The 17,244-nt window shown below is 32.6% G+C and overlaps 1 protein-coding gene across 3 annotated transcripts in view; it reads right to left on the reverse strand.

Annotated features, from left to right (window-relative positions):
- CFAP206 (cilia and flagella associated protein 206) overlaps positions 1 to 17,244 on the reverse strand; it is a 49,880-nt gene that overhangs the window by 17,477 nt on the left and 15,159 nt on the right. For all 3 annotated transcript variants that reach the window (XM_074310334.1, XM_074310332.1, XM_074310333.1), the window contains exons 5-7: positions 16,666 to 16,854; positions 12,060 to 12,218; positions 9,725 to 9,933 (exon numbers count right to left, since the gene is read on the reverse strand). In XM_074310334.1, coding sequence (XP_074166435.1) covers positions 9,725 to 9,933; positions 12,060 to 12,218; positions 16,666 to 16,854 — 557 coding nt within the window. The remainder of the gene's footprint in view (positions 1 to 9,724; positions 9,934 to 12,059; positions 12,219 to 16,665; positions 16,855 to 17,244) is intronic.

Here is a 17,244-nt window from a genome sequence, read left to right on the forward strand (position 1 = left end):
GGTCGGAGATAGTACAACTAGTCGGAGGGAGGTTACAGTGAATGCTTTGCTAGCATGGGGTGTAAGACTCTGTTACCCTGCTCATACACAATTTCAGATAACAGTCCCCAGGACAAAGGGGACTATTAGTACACTAACATTTGAGGCTTCAGGAAACCAAGTGCTTGAGTCACAGTTTCTGGGCAGAGAAGAGTGCTTGTGGTCAATCACAAACCAGGGAACATGCCAGGAGAGCAGTGATCACACCTCTCTTTCAATCATACCACCCTGGAAGAACCAAAATCTTACAAACCTCCAGAGCTAAGTTTGAAAACAGCAGCATTTTTTTTCCCCTCAATTTTCCCCCTTTTTGTTCTGTTTTTTTTTCTTGTAGAGCATAGTGGATATGGTGATGTGTTTGGAGGAGTTGCTATATTTGATTGCTTGCCATCTGGGAAAGGTGTTTGGGGCACAGGGTTTTATGGGTATAAGTGCTGAGGGCTTTTTTTGCATTTATTTTGAAAGGTGAAAAACTATTATAAAAAATAACACCCCCCCCAAAAAAAGAAAACCCTAACCCTAACCCTAACCCTAAATGCTTGGGACAATGTTCAATATAGTCAGAATAGAAATTCTCACTTAAAATTCTCACATAAAACCACCAAGTGACAAAATAGGCAGAAAAAAAAAATGATCAAAAAAAGAAAAAAAAAACTTGACTAGATAAAGTTACTATGTTGACAAAGAAGCTCAATGCACAAATTCAAAAGACAATGAAGTCAAAACAACTACATATGAAACCTGAAAGAAAAATGTGAACTGGACACAAGCTCAACAGAATTCCTAGCAGCACTCAAAAGAATTGTAAAAATAATAAAGGTAGAAGAAAATTTTAGAAAAAGAGCAAGAGTGATTCAAAGAATTATGAAAAGAGAGTCAACAGTTTGATAAAAGAGAAACAAAAAATATATTGAAAATTTTAACACCTTAAAAAAAACAAAATTGACCAACTGGTAAAAAAGACACAAAAATTCACTTATAAGAAAAAATATTTTAAAAAGCAGGATGGTCAAATGAAAAAAGAGATACAAAAACTCAGTGAAAAAAATAATTCCTTAAAAATTAGAATTTGGCAAATGAAAACTAATGAGTATCAGTCAAGAAACAATAAAACAAAATTAGAAGAATGAAAAAATAGAAGAAAATATGTAATATCTCAGCTGAAAGACCACTTACCTATAAAATAGATCAAGGAGAGATAATTTTAAAATATTGGGTTATTTTAAAGCCATGATCAAAAAGAGATATAAAATTTTTATGGAGGAAACTTCCCCAGTATCCTAGAACAAGAAAGTATAATCTAAATTGAAAGGATTTACCAATCACCCCTTGAAAGAGCCAAATCATCAGAGCTTCCAGGCCAAGAAGAAAATATTGCAAGCAGCCAGAAAGCAGCATTACAAATTCGTGGAGCCACAATTAGTATAACACAAGATTTGACAGTTTCTATATTAAAGGATCCAACTTTGAATATTAATCTTCTAGAAGGCAAAAGAACTAGGATTACAGTCAAGGATAAGCTTTGAATTACCTGTTAGGGGAAAATAATGAATATTTAATTAAAAAAGAGAACTTTCAAGTATTCCTCATGAAAAGACCAGAGCTAGAATACAAAATCTAACTTTCAATACAAGATTCAAGAAAGCGTAGAAAAGTAAACATAAAAGAGAAATCATAAAGTATTCAATAAAGGTTAAGTTGTTTACATTCCTTCATGGGAAGATGATACTTGGTACTCCTAAGAATTTTTATCATTTCTAAATAATTTAGAAGGAGTATACATAGAAATGGGGGATGGATATGAGTTGACTATGATGATTCAATTTTCCAAAAATAAAATTAAGGGATAAGAAAGAGGGATCCATTGGAAGACAGGGAAAGGGAAAAGCAGAATGGGAAAATTACCTTACACAAAAAAAAGAAAGAGCTTTTACAGTGGAGAGGAAGATAGGTGGTGTCAGGTAATGCTTGAATGCTATTCTCTTCAGAATTTGTTCATGGAGGGAATAGCATACACACTCAATTCAGGAATGAAACACATCTTACCCTATAAGAAAGGAGGAGGGGAATAGAATTTTAAAAAGATGGGGAGAGGTTCTCAGTAGAAGGAAGGGCATATTTGGAGGCAATAATTATCGAGGCAAAACAAACTTTTGAGGAGGGACATGGTAAAAAGAGAGAGAGTAGGATAAACAGAAGAAAATAGGATGGAGGAAAATACAAAGTTAGTAATCATTAATGAGATGAACTCATCCACAGAATGGAAGCAAGCAGAGTGGATTAAAAGCTAGAATCCAACAATATTGTTTTTTGTTTGTTTTACAAAAAATACATTTGAAACAGAGAGATACATAGAGCAAAAATAAGAGACTGGAACAGAATCTATTTTGCTTCAATTGAAGTAAAAGTAGCAAGGGAAGTATCATCTAAGACAAAACAAAAGTAAAAATAGATGCAATTAAAACAAATAAACAAATAAAACTACATTATGATAAAAGATACCATAGACAATGAAGTAATATTAATACTAAGCATATATGCAACAAATGGTATAGCACCCAAATTATTAAATGTTAAATGAATTATAGGAGGAAATAAGACAACAAAACTATACTAGTAGGTGACCTTAATTTTCCCCTCTTAGAACTAGATAAATCTAACCAAAAACAAAACAAGAAAGGAGTCAAGGAAGTAGAAGATTAGACAAATTAAATATGATAAATCTTTGGAGAAAATGGAATTGGAATAGAAAGTAGTATATCTTTTTTTCTGCTGTAAATGACAACTTCACAAAAAGTGACCATTTATTAGGGCATTAAAACTTCACAACCAAATGCAGAAAGCAGAAGTATTTAATACATACTTTTCAGACTATAATATAATAAAAATCACATTCAACAAAGAGCCATGGAAACATGATTGAAAATTGGGAGCCAAATAATCTAATCCCAAAGAACAAATCATAGAAAAGATCAGTAATTTCATTAAAGAAAATGACAACAATTAGACAATATGCCAAAATTTATGGGATGCAGTCAAAACAGTCCTTAGGTAAAAATTTATATCTCTAAATGCTTATATCAATAATATAGAGAAAGGTCAGATCAATGAAAAAGGTATTCAATTAAAAAAACTAGAAATAGAGCAAATAAAAAACCCCAATTAAACACCAAATTAGAAATCCTGAAAATCAAAGGAGAGAGTAATAAAACTGAAAGTAAAGAAATCATTGAAATAAAGATAGGAGCTTGGTAAAATAGACAAACCCCTAATTAATTTGATTCAAAAAAAGAAGAAAACCAGTTATCAAAAATGAAAAGGCTGAATTTACCACCAATAAGAATTTAAAGCATTTATTAGGAGCTATTTTGCTTGATCATATGTCAATAAATCTACAATCTAAGTGAAATGGATCAATATTTGGAAAAATATAAATTGCCCAAATTAACAGAAGAGGAAATAGAATACTTAAAATAATTCTATTTTAGACAAAGAAATTAAAGCTCCCTAAGAAAAAATTCCCAGGACCAGATGGATTCACAAGTGAAGTCTGCCAAATACTTAAAGAACAATTCTAATATTATATAAACTATTTGATTAAAAAAAAATTGAGGGCTGGGACAAAAAATTGCTGAAAAAGAGAAATCCACCTTCAGTTATTAGGGCCAAGGATTCAAGAAAATGGGTTTGAGATAGAAGAATGAGGAAATATTGCCATGAGTTGCTATAGCAAGAGAAATTTTTAGCAGGGTTTAAGTTTACAACAACATGTTTCCAAGCAACTCTCCAACTGGTGATTCTGGACCCTAATAATTAGGTATATATAAGAATTAAAGGTGAATATAGGAAAAGATATTAACAATAATGAATGATAAATGAGTTGTAATCTAAATGATCTTTAAGATCTCTTCCTGGAAAGTCTATGAAAAGATCAATAGAAATTGTATTTTCAAACTCTGACAGCTACAATATGTATATCTTGCTAACTCAAATATAAGATAGCTAACATTAAGGGACTATGAATATTCAGAAAGGAAGAGTTATCATTTAATGTAATATCAAATAGAATTACTTAAACCAACAATTAAAAAATTCTTATTCATGAATGTCACATGAATTCCTATTCTCTTTCTTGCTGCTTCAAATTTTTTCTCCTTACTCTTGTATTTTTTATATGTGATGCTATATATAACATATCAGTACCACCCTGGTAAAATAATTACTTCCTGACCACCTCATAGGATTGAGAGGATTAAGTGAGATTACAGATGTCAAAAAGCTTTCAACATCCCTTTTTCAAATATGTGGTTTTTCCTGTGTGGATTACTAGTCTTGTTATCCTTGAATGGTCATGGATAGTATTAGGCAGGACTTGTTGCATTCCAAGACTTAATGTAATAAATGCACAGGTATGCAATGGAATCCACAAATATTAACATTCAAAAAAATCACACCATTCTCAAAGAATGCCTAATTCATTAGATTTTGCATAGGATATTCAATTCAATTCAGTTAAGGGAAAATTTACTAAGCAAAGCACTGAGCTAACAGGATATTTTCTAGAATAGTTTGCACAAGGGCTGAAGGAAGTATGAGAGAAGTAAAGGATTTGAGAGTGAGAGATATGGAAGGTTACAGTCCAGCCTATGAGAATTCACAAAAGAAAGAAATAAAATTTTACACTAAGAAAACAGTTGAATGTTTAGTTAGAAAGCAGACGTCACAAAAATGAACTATGTAAAGTAAGATTAGAAACGTGGGAGCAGAGACAAGATGGTGGAGAAGATACACGAGAATTTCTAGGCTCCCTTCTTCCCTCAATACCAACTAGTTAAATCAGCCTCAAAAATAATGCTGGACTGATAAAAACCACAAGGAAAAAGAGGGAAACTACATCCCAGGAAGAGGCATAGAAAATTTACCACATCTGAGGGAATTTAGAGAGGGGGAGAAACATTGTGTGACTCTTACTCTCATCAGAGTAGGCTCAAAGAATAAATAATTGACATATTTGTTTTTCAGAGAATTCTCTGTCACCTCATTATAAGGGGAGAGAGGAAAAAGTAAAAGTAAAAAAGGAATAAGGGAAGGGTACAAGAAAGGGGAAGGGACTTAAAAGGAGGGGGGAGGGATACTAAAAAGGGAGGGGTGAATGTCACAAGTGGGTCCATAAATTCAATACTGGGGAAGGGGTTCAGGGGGCACAGGGGGAAAAAAGCATAATCACGGGATAATATGATGGCAGAAAATACAGAATTAGTGATTTTAACTGTAAATGTGAATGGGAGTAGGTAATGAGGAAATCAAACTATCACTCTTTGCAGATGATATGATGGTATACTTAGAGAACCCCAGAGATTCCAATAAAAAGTTATTAGAAATAATTCACAACTTTAGCAAAGTTGCTGGATACAAAATAAATCCACATAAATCCTCAGCATTTTTATACATCACCAACAAAATGCAACAGAGCAAGAGATAAAAAGAGAAATTCCATTTCAAATAAATGTCGAGAGCATAAAATATTTGGGAACCTGTCTATCAAAGAAAGTCAGGAATTATATGAGCAAAATTACAAAACACTTGCCACAAAAATAAAGTCAAATTTAAATAATTGGAAAGATATTCAGTGCTCTTGGACAGGCCTAGCGAATATAATAAAGATGACAATACTCCCCAAACTAATCTATTTATTTAGTGCTATATCAATCAGACTCCCAAGAAACTATTTTAATGACCTAGAAAAAATAACAACAAAATTCATATGGAGGAATAAGAGGTCAAGAATTTCAAGGGAATTAATGAAAAAAAAAAGTCAGATGAAGGTGATCTAGCTGTACCTGATCTAAAGCTATATTATAAAGCAGCAGTCACCAAAACCATTTGGTATTGGCTAAGAAATAGACTAGTCGATCAGTGGAACAGATTAGGTACACAGGACAAAATAGAGTACAACTATAGCAATCTAGTGTTTGACAAACCCAAAGATACCAACATTTGGGATTTGAATACAATACTGTATGAAGACATATTCTGATTGAAGTGGATATCTTCAACATAAAGAAGATCCAATTCACTTCCACTTGGATCAATGATGGACAGAAATAACTACACCCAGAGAAGGAACACTGGGAATTGAATGTAAACTGTTAGCAGTACTGTCTTTCTACCCAGGTTACTTATGCCTTCGGAATCCAATTCTTACTGTGCAAAAAGAAAATTAGATTTACACACATGTATTGTATCTAGGTTATACCGTAACACATTTAATATGTATTGCCTGTCATCTAGGGGAGGGAGTAGAGGCAGGGAGGGGAAAATTTGGAAAAATGAATACAAGGGATAATGTTGTTAAAAAAAATACTCAAGCATATGTACTGTCAAAAATTATAATTATAAAAGTAATAATAAAAAAAGATTGGAAACATGGTTTTTAGGAATCTTATTTCTGACAATGCTTTTGGATAACTAAGGGGAAGTAAGCTTTTGAAATCATGGAGAGAAATTTGAAGGCTATTGAAGGAGTTCAAATTAGAATTGATGATAACCTAAACCAGGGTACTGGTCATAGATGTGAGATACAGAGAGAAAGAGGTAGATAGAAAGGTAATTGTCCTAATAGAATAGAAATAAAAAATTTGGCAACTTGTTGGATGTTAGAAGAGAGAAAAGAGAGTCATTAATGGGGGGGATGGTTAAATAAATTATAGCATATAAATAAAAGTTGTAAGGAATGGCAGAAGAGACTTATCCAAAAGAACCTTTAAAGACTTGTATGAACAGATGCAGTTAAGTATATAGAAATAGGGGAGAAAAACTTAAGAATTCTGATCAATGCAATGATCATCCACAATTCCAGGGGATTGAAGATAAAACATGCTTCACATCTCTTGACAGAGAGAAAATGGACCAGAGATGCAGAATAAGAATTTTGAATATGTTGAGTTTGAGATTTCTGTGGGGCATACAAGTGTGAAAAAGGACTATTTCTTGTATTTAATAACTAATTGTTGCATTTAAGACCAAGATTTTCCTCCTTTTCTACTTTGTCATTCAGAAATCTACAAGCATGAGAAATCTAAAGCAGAGCTTTACTCAACTCAAGATCTAATCAGAGAATAACCTAATTCTAAGTTTGAGCTAATAGGTGAATTACTGATCATTGTGTTTGCTCAGGCAGATCTGAGAAGTGTTGATTGTACCTTTTGTCAGACAGATGATGTGGAAATTGATTAACTCTTTTTGACCAAGATTTGGATTATTCAGGCCATAACCCCAAGACTTTTATTATAATATAGCACAACCTCTCAATAACTATTAACCAATCAGAGTTGATTGGTTCCCTTGGGAACACCTATACTCTTCAAAGGATGTATAAACTTTGAGCCCTCTGTCTTGAGCCTTTGATCTTGATCTAAGAGAGGCCAAATAGCCATCCTTTTATTAAAATACTGGTATTATTAAGTTACCCAGAAATTACTTTTTAAATGCCACGCAGGGGAGGAAAGGATTTCCAGCAGGTAGAAAACATTCCAAGTTACAGTGATAAACACTTGTGGAAACTAATATCTGAGGTCATTTAATCCAAAATACTTGAACAGTATTTACATTATAACATACTCAGCAAGTGACTATATTTTATCTGAAAACTTCAAAGGGAGACATATTATATAATAGTTAAATGGGAAAAAATCTTTACAGAAAATTTCTTTGATAAAAGTCTTATTGCCAAGATACATAAGGAACTGATTCAGACATATAAGAGTAAGAACTAATTCATATATATATACATATATATATATATATATATATATATATATATATATATATATATATATACAAGTTGTTTTCAAAGGAAAAAGTCCAAGCATGCTCTAAATCACTAATAATTAGAGATATATCTTCCATTCTTCAGGTTAGCAGAGCTTTTTTTAAAGGAAGAAATAAAGAAAATAGCAAAAGCTGGAGAGGCTGGCAGATGGGAAATAAGCACATTAATATTGGTGCAACTGTGGATTGGTCTAGCCGTTCAAAGTGCACAACAGAGAGGCATTTTTAGTCTAGATACAATGAAAAACTTCCTTCAAACAAAGAATGAGCTCTTTCAAGAGGTTTTCATTCCCCCTTTCTTTGGAGATCTCTTAGAGAAAGCTTTTTGGGGATGGTTTAAAGAGGATGTTTGCTCACATACAGGTTAAACTAGATAGAGGCTAGTGTTCCTTCAATGCAAGATTCTGTAATTATGTAATTCTACACTTCACTGTTCCAGAGTTTCAATCTAGTGAATCACACCTGTTCTGGTGTGTGTTTGTATACGTGTATGTGTGGGAGTATATTTACATGGCCCTCTGGGTTTACAAAGCACTTTCCTGACAATAACTGTGAGATTAGCAGTATCAGCATTGTTGCACTAGTTTTATAGGTTAAGAAATTGGGGTTCACAGAGTGTTAGGATTACAAGGTGAGAACTCAGGTTGTCTGGACAGTTCTCTAGCTCAGAATTCACACCTTTAGTTCCGGCCTTTAGGGGGAGTTTACACCTTTGAACTTCTGAAAAGGAGTTTTTACACAACCTTTAAAAGGAGCAAGTTCATTGGTTGAAAAGTATTTTCTCATAAGCCCCGTTGAGTTCTCACTACAATCTCTGCTAGGATAAAAGAGGAGGGCAGGAGGGCAAGGAGCTAGTCTACTCTGGGACAGAGTTGGGACAGCAGGCTGGAGGAAGAAGAGTCTAGTCTGGGATTGAGTTGAGACGGTAGTCCCCAAGGACAATTTAGAGACGACTGGACCTTTACAATTCCAGACCTTCACAACAGAGATAGAAGAATTTGCCTGCAATAGCTGTATATAAGTAATAAACTGAGGATCTAGGAATGTTCAAGTCCAGAGATTCTTTCTACTCTATTTAGGGCAGTTAGCTCATCTGAAATAAATATGTTCAATTAATTCAAATAGAGCTTGATAAATAAATCTGCAGTTCCAGGGTACAGAATGAGACATAATTTTTTGGACATGACCAATGCAGAAACTTGTTTTGCTTGACTATGAATATTTGTTAGAAAGTGAGAAGCATGAAGAAGAGAAAAATAGACTTTTGTTGATTTTTAAAAATTAAATCAAATCTTTAAAAAATATGTAGCTCCACAAACCTGGGTTTAATTTCAATAGATCATCAACTCATTTGTGGAAAGCTTAGGCTCTAGGAAAGACTTAGAATAAGTCAGATAAATTCCATATTAGATTTCCAGCCCCTTATTCAGAATGCCAAAAGCTATAAATAAGTTCCTAAAACATCAAAGGAAACAATTTTGCCAGTCTTTCACACATCTGCCATGATTGTAGAGAGGGACACATTTTAAAGTACTTAAAGCTGCACAGATTCAGTTCAGTGGGTGATAGTTTCATTAAGTACAAATATCTATTTATAAAAACAGCATAACTATTACAAATGCCCCCTTAAAAATCACTGCCTTAGGAACAGGTAGGTGGCACAGTGGATAGAGCTCCAGTCCTGGAATCAGAAGAATCTGAATTCAAATATAACCTTGAACACATATTAGCTGTGTGACCCTGAGCAAGTCACACAACCTTAATTGTCTCTTCCCCCCCCCCCAAAAAAAAAATAAAAAAACAATGCCTTGTTTAAAGTTTTTCATACTATACTATTAATATTTTAACAACTCACCAAAATTATATTGAGGAAAACCTCATATTGTCTCAAATTAAACAAGGCTTCTTTTATCATAAAGGGCTCCAGATCTTTCATTTTGAGTGGGTTTTCTGATGCTTTCTCCAAAATCGCTGTATACCGATAGGCCTGTTCCTGGGAAGTCTGAAGTTGTGTATCTATATGTTGGGTGGTGGCTGGAATAGCTTCATTCAAAATAGCTGGTACTGTTAAAAAATATATAGAGATCAATGGGCAACACATCAATATTCTAACAGATTAAAGAGAAGAGGAAAAAAAGGAAAACAATTCTGTTATGACCAATAAATTGGATCTATTTTTTTTTCAAACAAATTATGAAGCACCTAACAAAAAGAAGAAAAAAATGTCTCACAGATTCTTACTGCATCCAAAACTAGTAGTCAAAATAATAACCCAAACAATGGAAAACCACAAAAGGTTCTGCCCTGATTAGTGGTCATTTTAATTCTTTCACTACATTTAAGCATAATTTTTTATTTGTTTCACTTCTCTCCCCAACAATTTTCACCCAAGCATCTTTGCTGCTTAGTGCATACTTTTTGTCCTTCCCTCTCACCTCCAACTTTCTAGTTTGAGATATATAAACAAAATCAAAATCAAAAATCTGTCATTGCCCCCTGAAAAAGATGGATTAATCTTCTCCCTCGTGGTTTTAATCATAATTCTGGTAGTTTCCAAACCAAAAAAAGACTGTCTGGTCACTTCCATTAGAATATAAGCAGGTAGAATATAAGAATGTAAAAGCATTTAGGTAGCATATTAGAGAATGTGTTTTAGTTCTGGAATTGGGAAGAGTTTAAATTCAGACTTAAACACTTACTAGCGATATGGCCAGACTGTTTTGTCTGTCTGAGTTTCCTCACCTACAAAAGAGGAATGATAATAACAGCATTTCCCTTTCAGGGTTGTAAGAATCAAAAAATTTCTGTGTGAAGCACTTAGTATGTATTCAAAAAATGCTTGGTTTTTTTTTTTTTCTTGAGAAGAAGCACTATTTTTGCTTTTGAATTTTTATTCCCTGTGTTTTTACACAAATATTTGGAATATAGTAAATATTTCATAAATGTTTTTTGTCCCTTTGTGCTCATGTCTGGTGTGGTTATCATAACACCAAGTTAATTCAATGACTTTAGAAGTATAGTTCCAAATTTCTTTCCAGAAAAGTTAGAGTAATTCACAGCCCCACCAGTGATATGTTAGGGTACCTTTCTTTGCACATGCCTCTTAAAACTTGTCATTTTCCTTTTTTTTTATCTTTGCCAATTTATTCATCTTTGCTAATCTAGTTATATGGAGCAAAACTTTAAAGTTGTTTTAACTTGAAATTCTCTCATTACTAGTGATTTGGAACATTTTTATATGATGTCAATAGATTGCTTTTCTTCTTTTGAGAGTTACCTATTCCTATAGTTTGAATATTTACCTTTTGGGAATAATAAGTGTCCTTAAATAGCTGAATCCGTTCCTGATATATCTTGTAATCAGACTTTTATTAGAGATGCTTATGTCAAGATGTTTTACCCATTCATAGCTCCCCATCTTATTTTAACCAATTTGGTTTTGTTTATGTAATAGCTTTCCAATTTTATGAAATCAGTATTTTTCACATTGTTCCCCTTGACCCACTCTAAACCTTGTTTGGTCAAGAGATTTTCCTCTATCCATAGCTGCAAAAGTTATTTCCTTATTTGCTCTCCTCTTTTTTTTTAAACAATGTGACCCTTTTTAAATATCCAGATCATTTTATATAATATGTATATATATGTATATATATAAAGATATATATTCATAATATATATTCATAAAAAATATATATAATCAGCATGCTCACTGGGAAATTTTTAAATCAAACAATAAGCACTCAATAACACCTACTACATTCCAGACAATATATGCATGTACACAAAAATACCTAGTCTGTAACTCTATTTCTCTATGCCACCAATGTTAATTACAAAGATTCTTTTGAAATAACTTGAAAGAATATGCTAGAGAAAGAAACCAGCCTGTATATAAATTTGGCATATTAAAAAGAAATTGGATCAATAATTTAGTCAGTAGACATCATCACACTAAAATAGTGAATCTCTAAAAATGACTAATTTATATTAATGAAATAGGTTCTTTAAATGATGGGTTCATAGCAGATATTATTTGTCAAGATATTTCAAAATCTCAGATAAAAGGAACTATAACTATCCTTAGCTATCCCATCATGTTAGCCACTGTACAAGATAAACTTTAATCTTATTTACAACACACTTATATAAATCATGATAAATTTATAGAATTAATTTAACTTTATACCTACAATCATCAATGCCTTCTCCTCCCTTTCCACACTCTTTGTTGAATAACCTAATTCCAGTGACAATCATAGTGAGTTCTTTCAGCTGACGTTCTTTGTCCTTCTTGGAAAGGGACAGAAAAGTACCAAGCTCGGATTGAGGAAAAACACTCTGTAGGGCAGCTGAGGAAAGAAAACAAACACACATAAAAAAAATCACATGGGAAAAATAAGTGGGAAAAAATGTGAATTTGCAATACATTCCAAATAATTTTTTCCAACTAAAAGATGCTGAGGTAGTCATTTAGAATAATGAGTCTTTAAATATTAGAATGATATATAATTTCTAGATGGATCATGGTTCATTAGACAATATTTATTAGGTATCAGGCAATCAATCTGCACTATTGAAAAATCAGTGGTGGAACAGCTAGTTGGTGAAGTTGTTAAGATCACTAGCCCTCAAGTCCAGGAGGACCTGAGTTAAGACTTCCTACCTAGTGTGACCCTGGGCAAGTCACTTAACTCCAATTGCCTCAGGGAAAAAAATGGCATTAAATATCAATGTTGAAGGGACTGTGTGGAAAGACAGGCACACTAATGAACTGTTGGTGGAAATGTGCAAATGCTCTATTCTGAAAAGTAATTTGAAGTAATATGGAAACAGTGATGTAAATATCTATACCCTCTGACACAGAGATCCCACCATAAGCCACAAATCACAAGCATGTCAAAAACAGATAGAAAGGTCCTATATACACTAAAATTTTTTGTAGCAACACTTTTTTGTAGCAGTAAAAACCTGAAGAATATGTAGATACTTATTGTATATAAATGTAATGGAAGGTTATTGCACCATAAGAAATGATTAATATAAAGAATAAAGAGAAACATTGAAAGATTTATGACTGGATGCAAAGATAAATAAATAGAATAATAATATACACAAGGGCTACAATGTAAATGGAAACAACAAAGAAATCAAAAGTCTGTAATTATAATGATCAAAATTTGCTTTAAAGAACAAAAGGAGAAAAATATATCTCCATCCTTTCTTTGTATCGGTGGGTGGCTAAGGGTGTGGATTGCTGTAAGTATTGCAGACTCAGAGGATTTGTTAGTTTGAGTGGATATATACATATATCTATATATATGGGTGTATATATACATATACATACATATTCATAGACATATATAGAGAAACAAATATGATATAAAAGGAAAGTTTTTTTTTTTTTTTTTTTTTTTTTTAAAGAAAATCTATGGCACATCTTCCTCCTTGCAAGTGAAAGATAGTGATGTGGTCAGGATAGTAATATCTAGTTCAAAATAAACATGACAAACTTACAATGACCATTCTCCTTGACAAAAGATAGGTTTATTTAGGGAAAGGGGTTTTACAGACAAAATGAAGGGATGTTTTCTTACTCCCATGCCCCTGCTAACACTATTTCCTGTGCCTTGATATGTATCCTTCTTCATGTTCTCATTCGCAATCAGCCCAACTAAAAAACTTCTGGAAAACCTCCTTGATCTCCTCTCATTTAACAAACTTTTCTACCTCAGAGATCAATAGTATTTTGTTTTTCAGCTTTATTGTATATTATATATAGTATATAGTATATATATTGTATATTATATATATATATATATGTTGTATATTATATATATAATTTATTATAATTATCTGTATATATGAGTTTTATTTCCTTAGTGGACTAAAAGCTGTTTCAGCAGAAACTAATTTCATCTAATCTTGTATCTCCACTAATTCCCACTACAGTGATCTATATACTGTATGTAGTTAATAAATGTTTGTTGAACTGAAATGAGTGTTCCAGATAAGCAGAGAAGGGCTCATGATTGGAAAGTTGGCCAAATAAGTAATTAATATTGTTTTAGCCATGGTCATCTATGAAATTAACAAACATAGCAAATAGTCCTCATCCTTGTAAATCCCCTTCTTCAGTGATACTGACAGAATAATATAAATGGAAACATAAATTAGTAAAAATGACAGACACCTTAAGACTGTTTATAAATATTAACTTATTTCTTTGGTCTCATTAATGTACAATAATTTTTCCATGACCAATGAGTGATACTATTTTATTAGTATATACTAGTTATAGACACACATACATACATAGATATATAGATATATATATAGTGAACCATATCAATATTGAGTCAACCTAAATAAATGAAACCATATGGTATGAATAGCAGCCAAATGAAAGAAGGACTTACAAGTTCTTCTTGGAGAGGCAAATAAAAGATTTAGTGAAGCTGGTTTCTTGGTACAAACAAAACTAAGAAGAAACATCTTATAGTTAACATATTTTACAAATGGCAAATAGGCTACCATAAAGATTTTATCTGCTAATATTATAAAGGATGAAAAATTTGAGCAATCACAGTATCCTACAAGCTCAATCAACATCTAATGTTTGGTGAACTGAATGCAAGAATTAGTATTGTAAAAAATGGTGAAAGACTGAAACATGCAGTGTTAGATAGACTGATATGTCCTTTGTCCTTCATTCTGAAAATGCCCATGACATACTGCAAATGAATTTGGATTTAAGTAAGAAAACACTGTGCAAAGTCATCAGTCTCAGTTTGTCTTCTGGAACCATCTGGACTCAGGGGCCCAGATATAGATCAAGATGACTAGAGATGGCCTGGCTGTAGTGGGAGATCTTGATATTTTTAAGCTAAGATCTTTAACAGGTCTCAGCTTGACTGAGGCAACACACATAAAATGATTAAAACTGTAGCAAAACAGGAACTACTTTTTTCATATTGTTTAAAAGGCTGTAAATAGGTCCAATCATTTTGGAAAACAATTTGAAACTATGCTAGAAAAATGAATAAACTGATCATATCTTTTGACCCAGCAATCCCACTGCTGAGCATATACCGCCCCCCATCCCTCATCTCCCAAGGTCAATGCAATATTTTTTTTTTTTGGTTACAGCAAAAAATCCCTCCAAATTAAATGGGTGCTTTTCAATTAAAAGAATAATTAATTAATTAAAGTCTGGGCAATTAGATGGCATAGTGGATACAGTTCTAGGCCTGGAATCAGGAAAACTTGAATTCAAATTTTGCTTCAGACACTTACTTGCTATGTAACTCTAAACAAAGCCACTTATCCTTTTTTTGCCTTTGTTTCCTCATATGTGACCTGGAGAAGATAATGTTGTTTTTGAGTTATTTCAATAGTGTCTGACTCTTTGTCAAAATCATTTGCAGTTTTCTTGTCAGAGATACTAGAGTGGTTTGTCATTATCTTCTCCAGCTCATTTTATAGATGAGGAAACTGAGGCAAACAGTGTTAAGTGACTTGCCCAGAGTCACACAGCTAGTGTCTGAGACAGGAAGATGAGTCTTCCTGAATCCAGATCAACAAAATTCTCAGCAAAATCCAGAGTAAGATGAAAGAGATTTATATAACTACCCATACTAAAAAAAATCAAAATCGATCTATAAAAAATAAAACAAAATCTAACAAAATAACCTTCTTATATTTCCCAGATAATGAAAAGCTAGAAGATAATACATGGAGCTAATCCATCAATGTATATGTATATCATAGACAGGTGCTAAGGAAAAACAATGTGTTAGGCTTAGAATTAAACAGGGTTAACTGATTGGGAAGGATCACATTTGAAAAATTATGAAGTTCTTTCAAATAATGCTGAAACATTATTTTCCATAAAGATTTTTCTTGCTAACTTCAATATTCTTTTGCTGATGCTATATAGTTGTGAACCTTGTAATTAAAACTCCAAATACCTAAAACAACATTGGAAAGATGCATAGCAAACATACACAAGCTGCCACATTATCAATGATGACTTGCATGTTAGAAGTAAAGTAAAAGACATAATTGAAGGCTCAGCTGATCAGAAAGAGACATGATCAGCAGATCATGTAACAGTAATGAGTTGACAGATAGATAACCTAAGTAGTACATTAAAAGAATAATTACATTAAGACATTAAGAAAGCAAATGGAAGGCCTTCAATACATTGAGTAGAACCTCTATGGACAATTCATAAGAAAACATGAACAAGAATCATTCAAAATGAAAAAGAATGAAAAAGTTTCAATTTGTAATAAAGGAAGGAATACTTTGTATCAGTGAGTACTTTGATGAAACTATGGCGAAATGACAAAGCAAAATTTAGTCTGAAAACTGTAACTTTAATTAAATGAAAGTCAGGGGATACTTTTTCTGGCAATATCATACTTAATAGGACATTATTGTTTTCCTCACCCCACTTCAGGTAACAAGACAACTTTGCCCATCTATATTATCTTAATCTACTTGGTATTAGGCTAATCTACCTGGTTTTACTAATTAGGCTGATACCCTACCCTACCTCCATATATAGCTTTCCTCTACCATAATGTAATGTGATTCTAAGAAAATGAACAATAAGAACATTTTACTTGTTAGAGATAATTGTAGTGATATCAGTAAGAGATGAGTTTTCATTTTTTATTTATTCTCTATTTCTTTTGTGGATAAAGACTCTAAGACTATAATTGAGCACTTATAATGAAGATAAAAATTTTTATTCCCACCATACCCCACACAAAGGAATGTATATATTATTACCTGTTGCTTCTCTGACAACTTTGATATCAGTAGGGGATCCAAGACCAGAACGTAGTAATATATAGCTCACAATCTTCCGGTAGAGGCTCTCTAATTCTTCTCTACTACGGGCCCTATTATCGGTGATTTCTCTGCTCACAATACTTAATCTAGATTCTAGGACTCGATGATGTTCATCAAGAAATTCTCCTGGAAAAGAACAAAGAAAACATCTTTAATATGACTAATATTTTAATTTCTGCTCTCACACACAAAGGTATAACTGGGGATAAATTGGCATAGGGGAAACATTTTTTAGTTCATGAATAACATTGTGTTTCATTAATCCTTATTCCTTAAAAGAAAAAAAATTAGTGTCAAGGTGAAATAACTACCAGATTACTCTTCACAGCGATTTAACTGAATTATTTTGGCAAGATAATAATGGCTTACATTTGTAAGTTTCTTGACTTGAAGATTTTCCTTATATTACCATTCATCAAGGAGATAATTGTTATTTTGTTGAGTAAAGTCAATGTTATTACTGACATTCTACAAATGAGGAAACTGTGATGTAATCAGGTTAAGTAATTTGCTTAA

Source organism: Sminthopsis crassicaudata, chromosome 4 (assembly GCF_048593235.1).
Source record: "Sminthopsis crassicaudata isolate SCR6 chromosome 4, ASM4859323v1, whole genome shotgun sequence".
Taxonomy (NCBI): domain Eukaryota; kingdom Metazoa; phylum Chordata; class Mammalia; order Dasyuromorphia; family Dasyuridae; genus Sminthopsis; species Sminthopsis crassicaudata.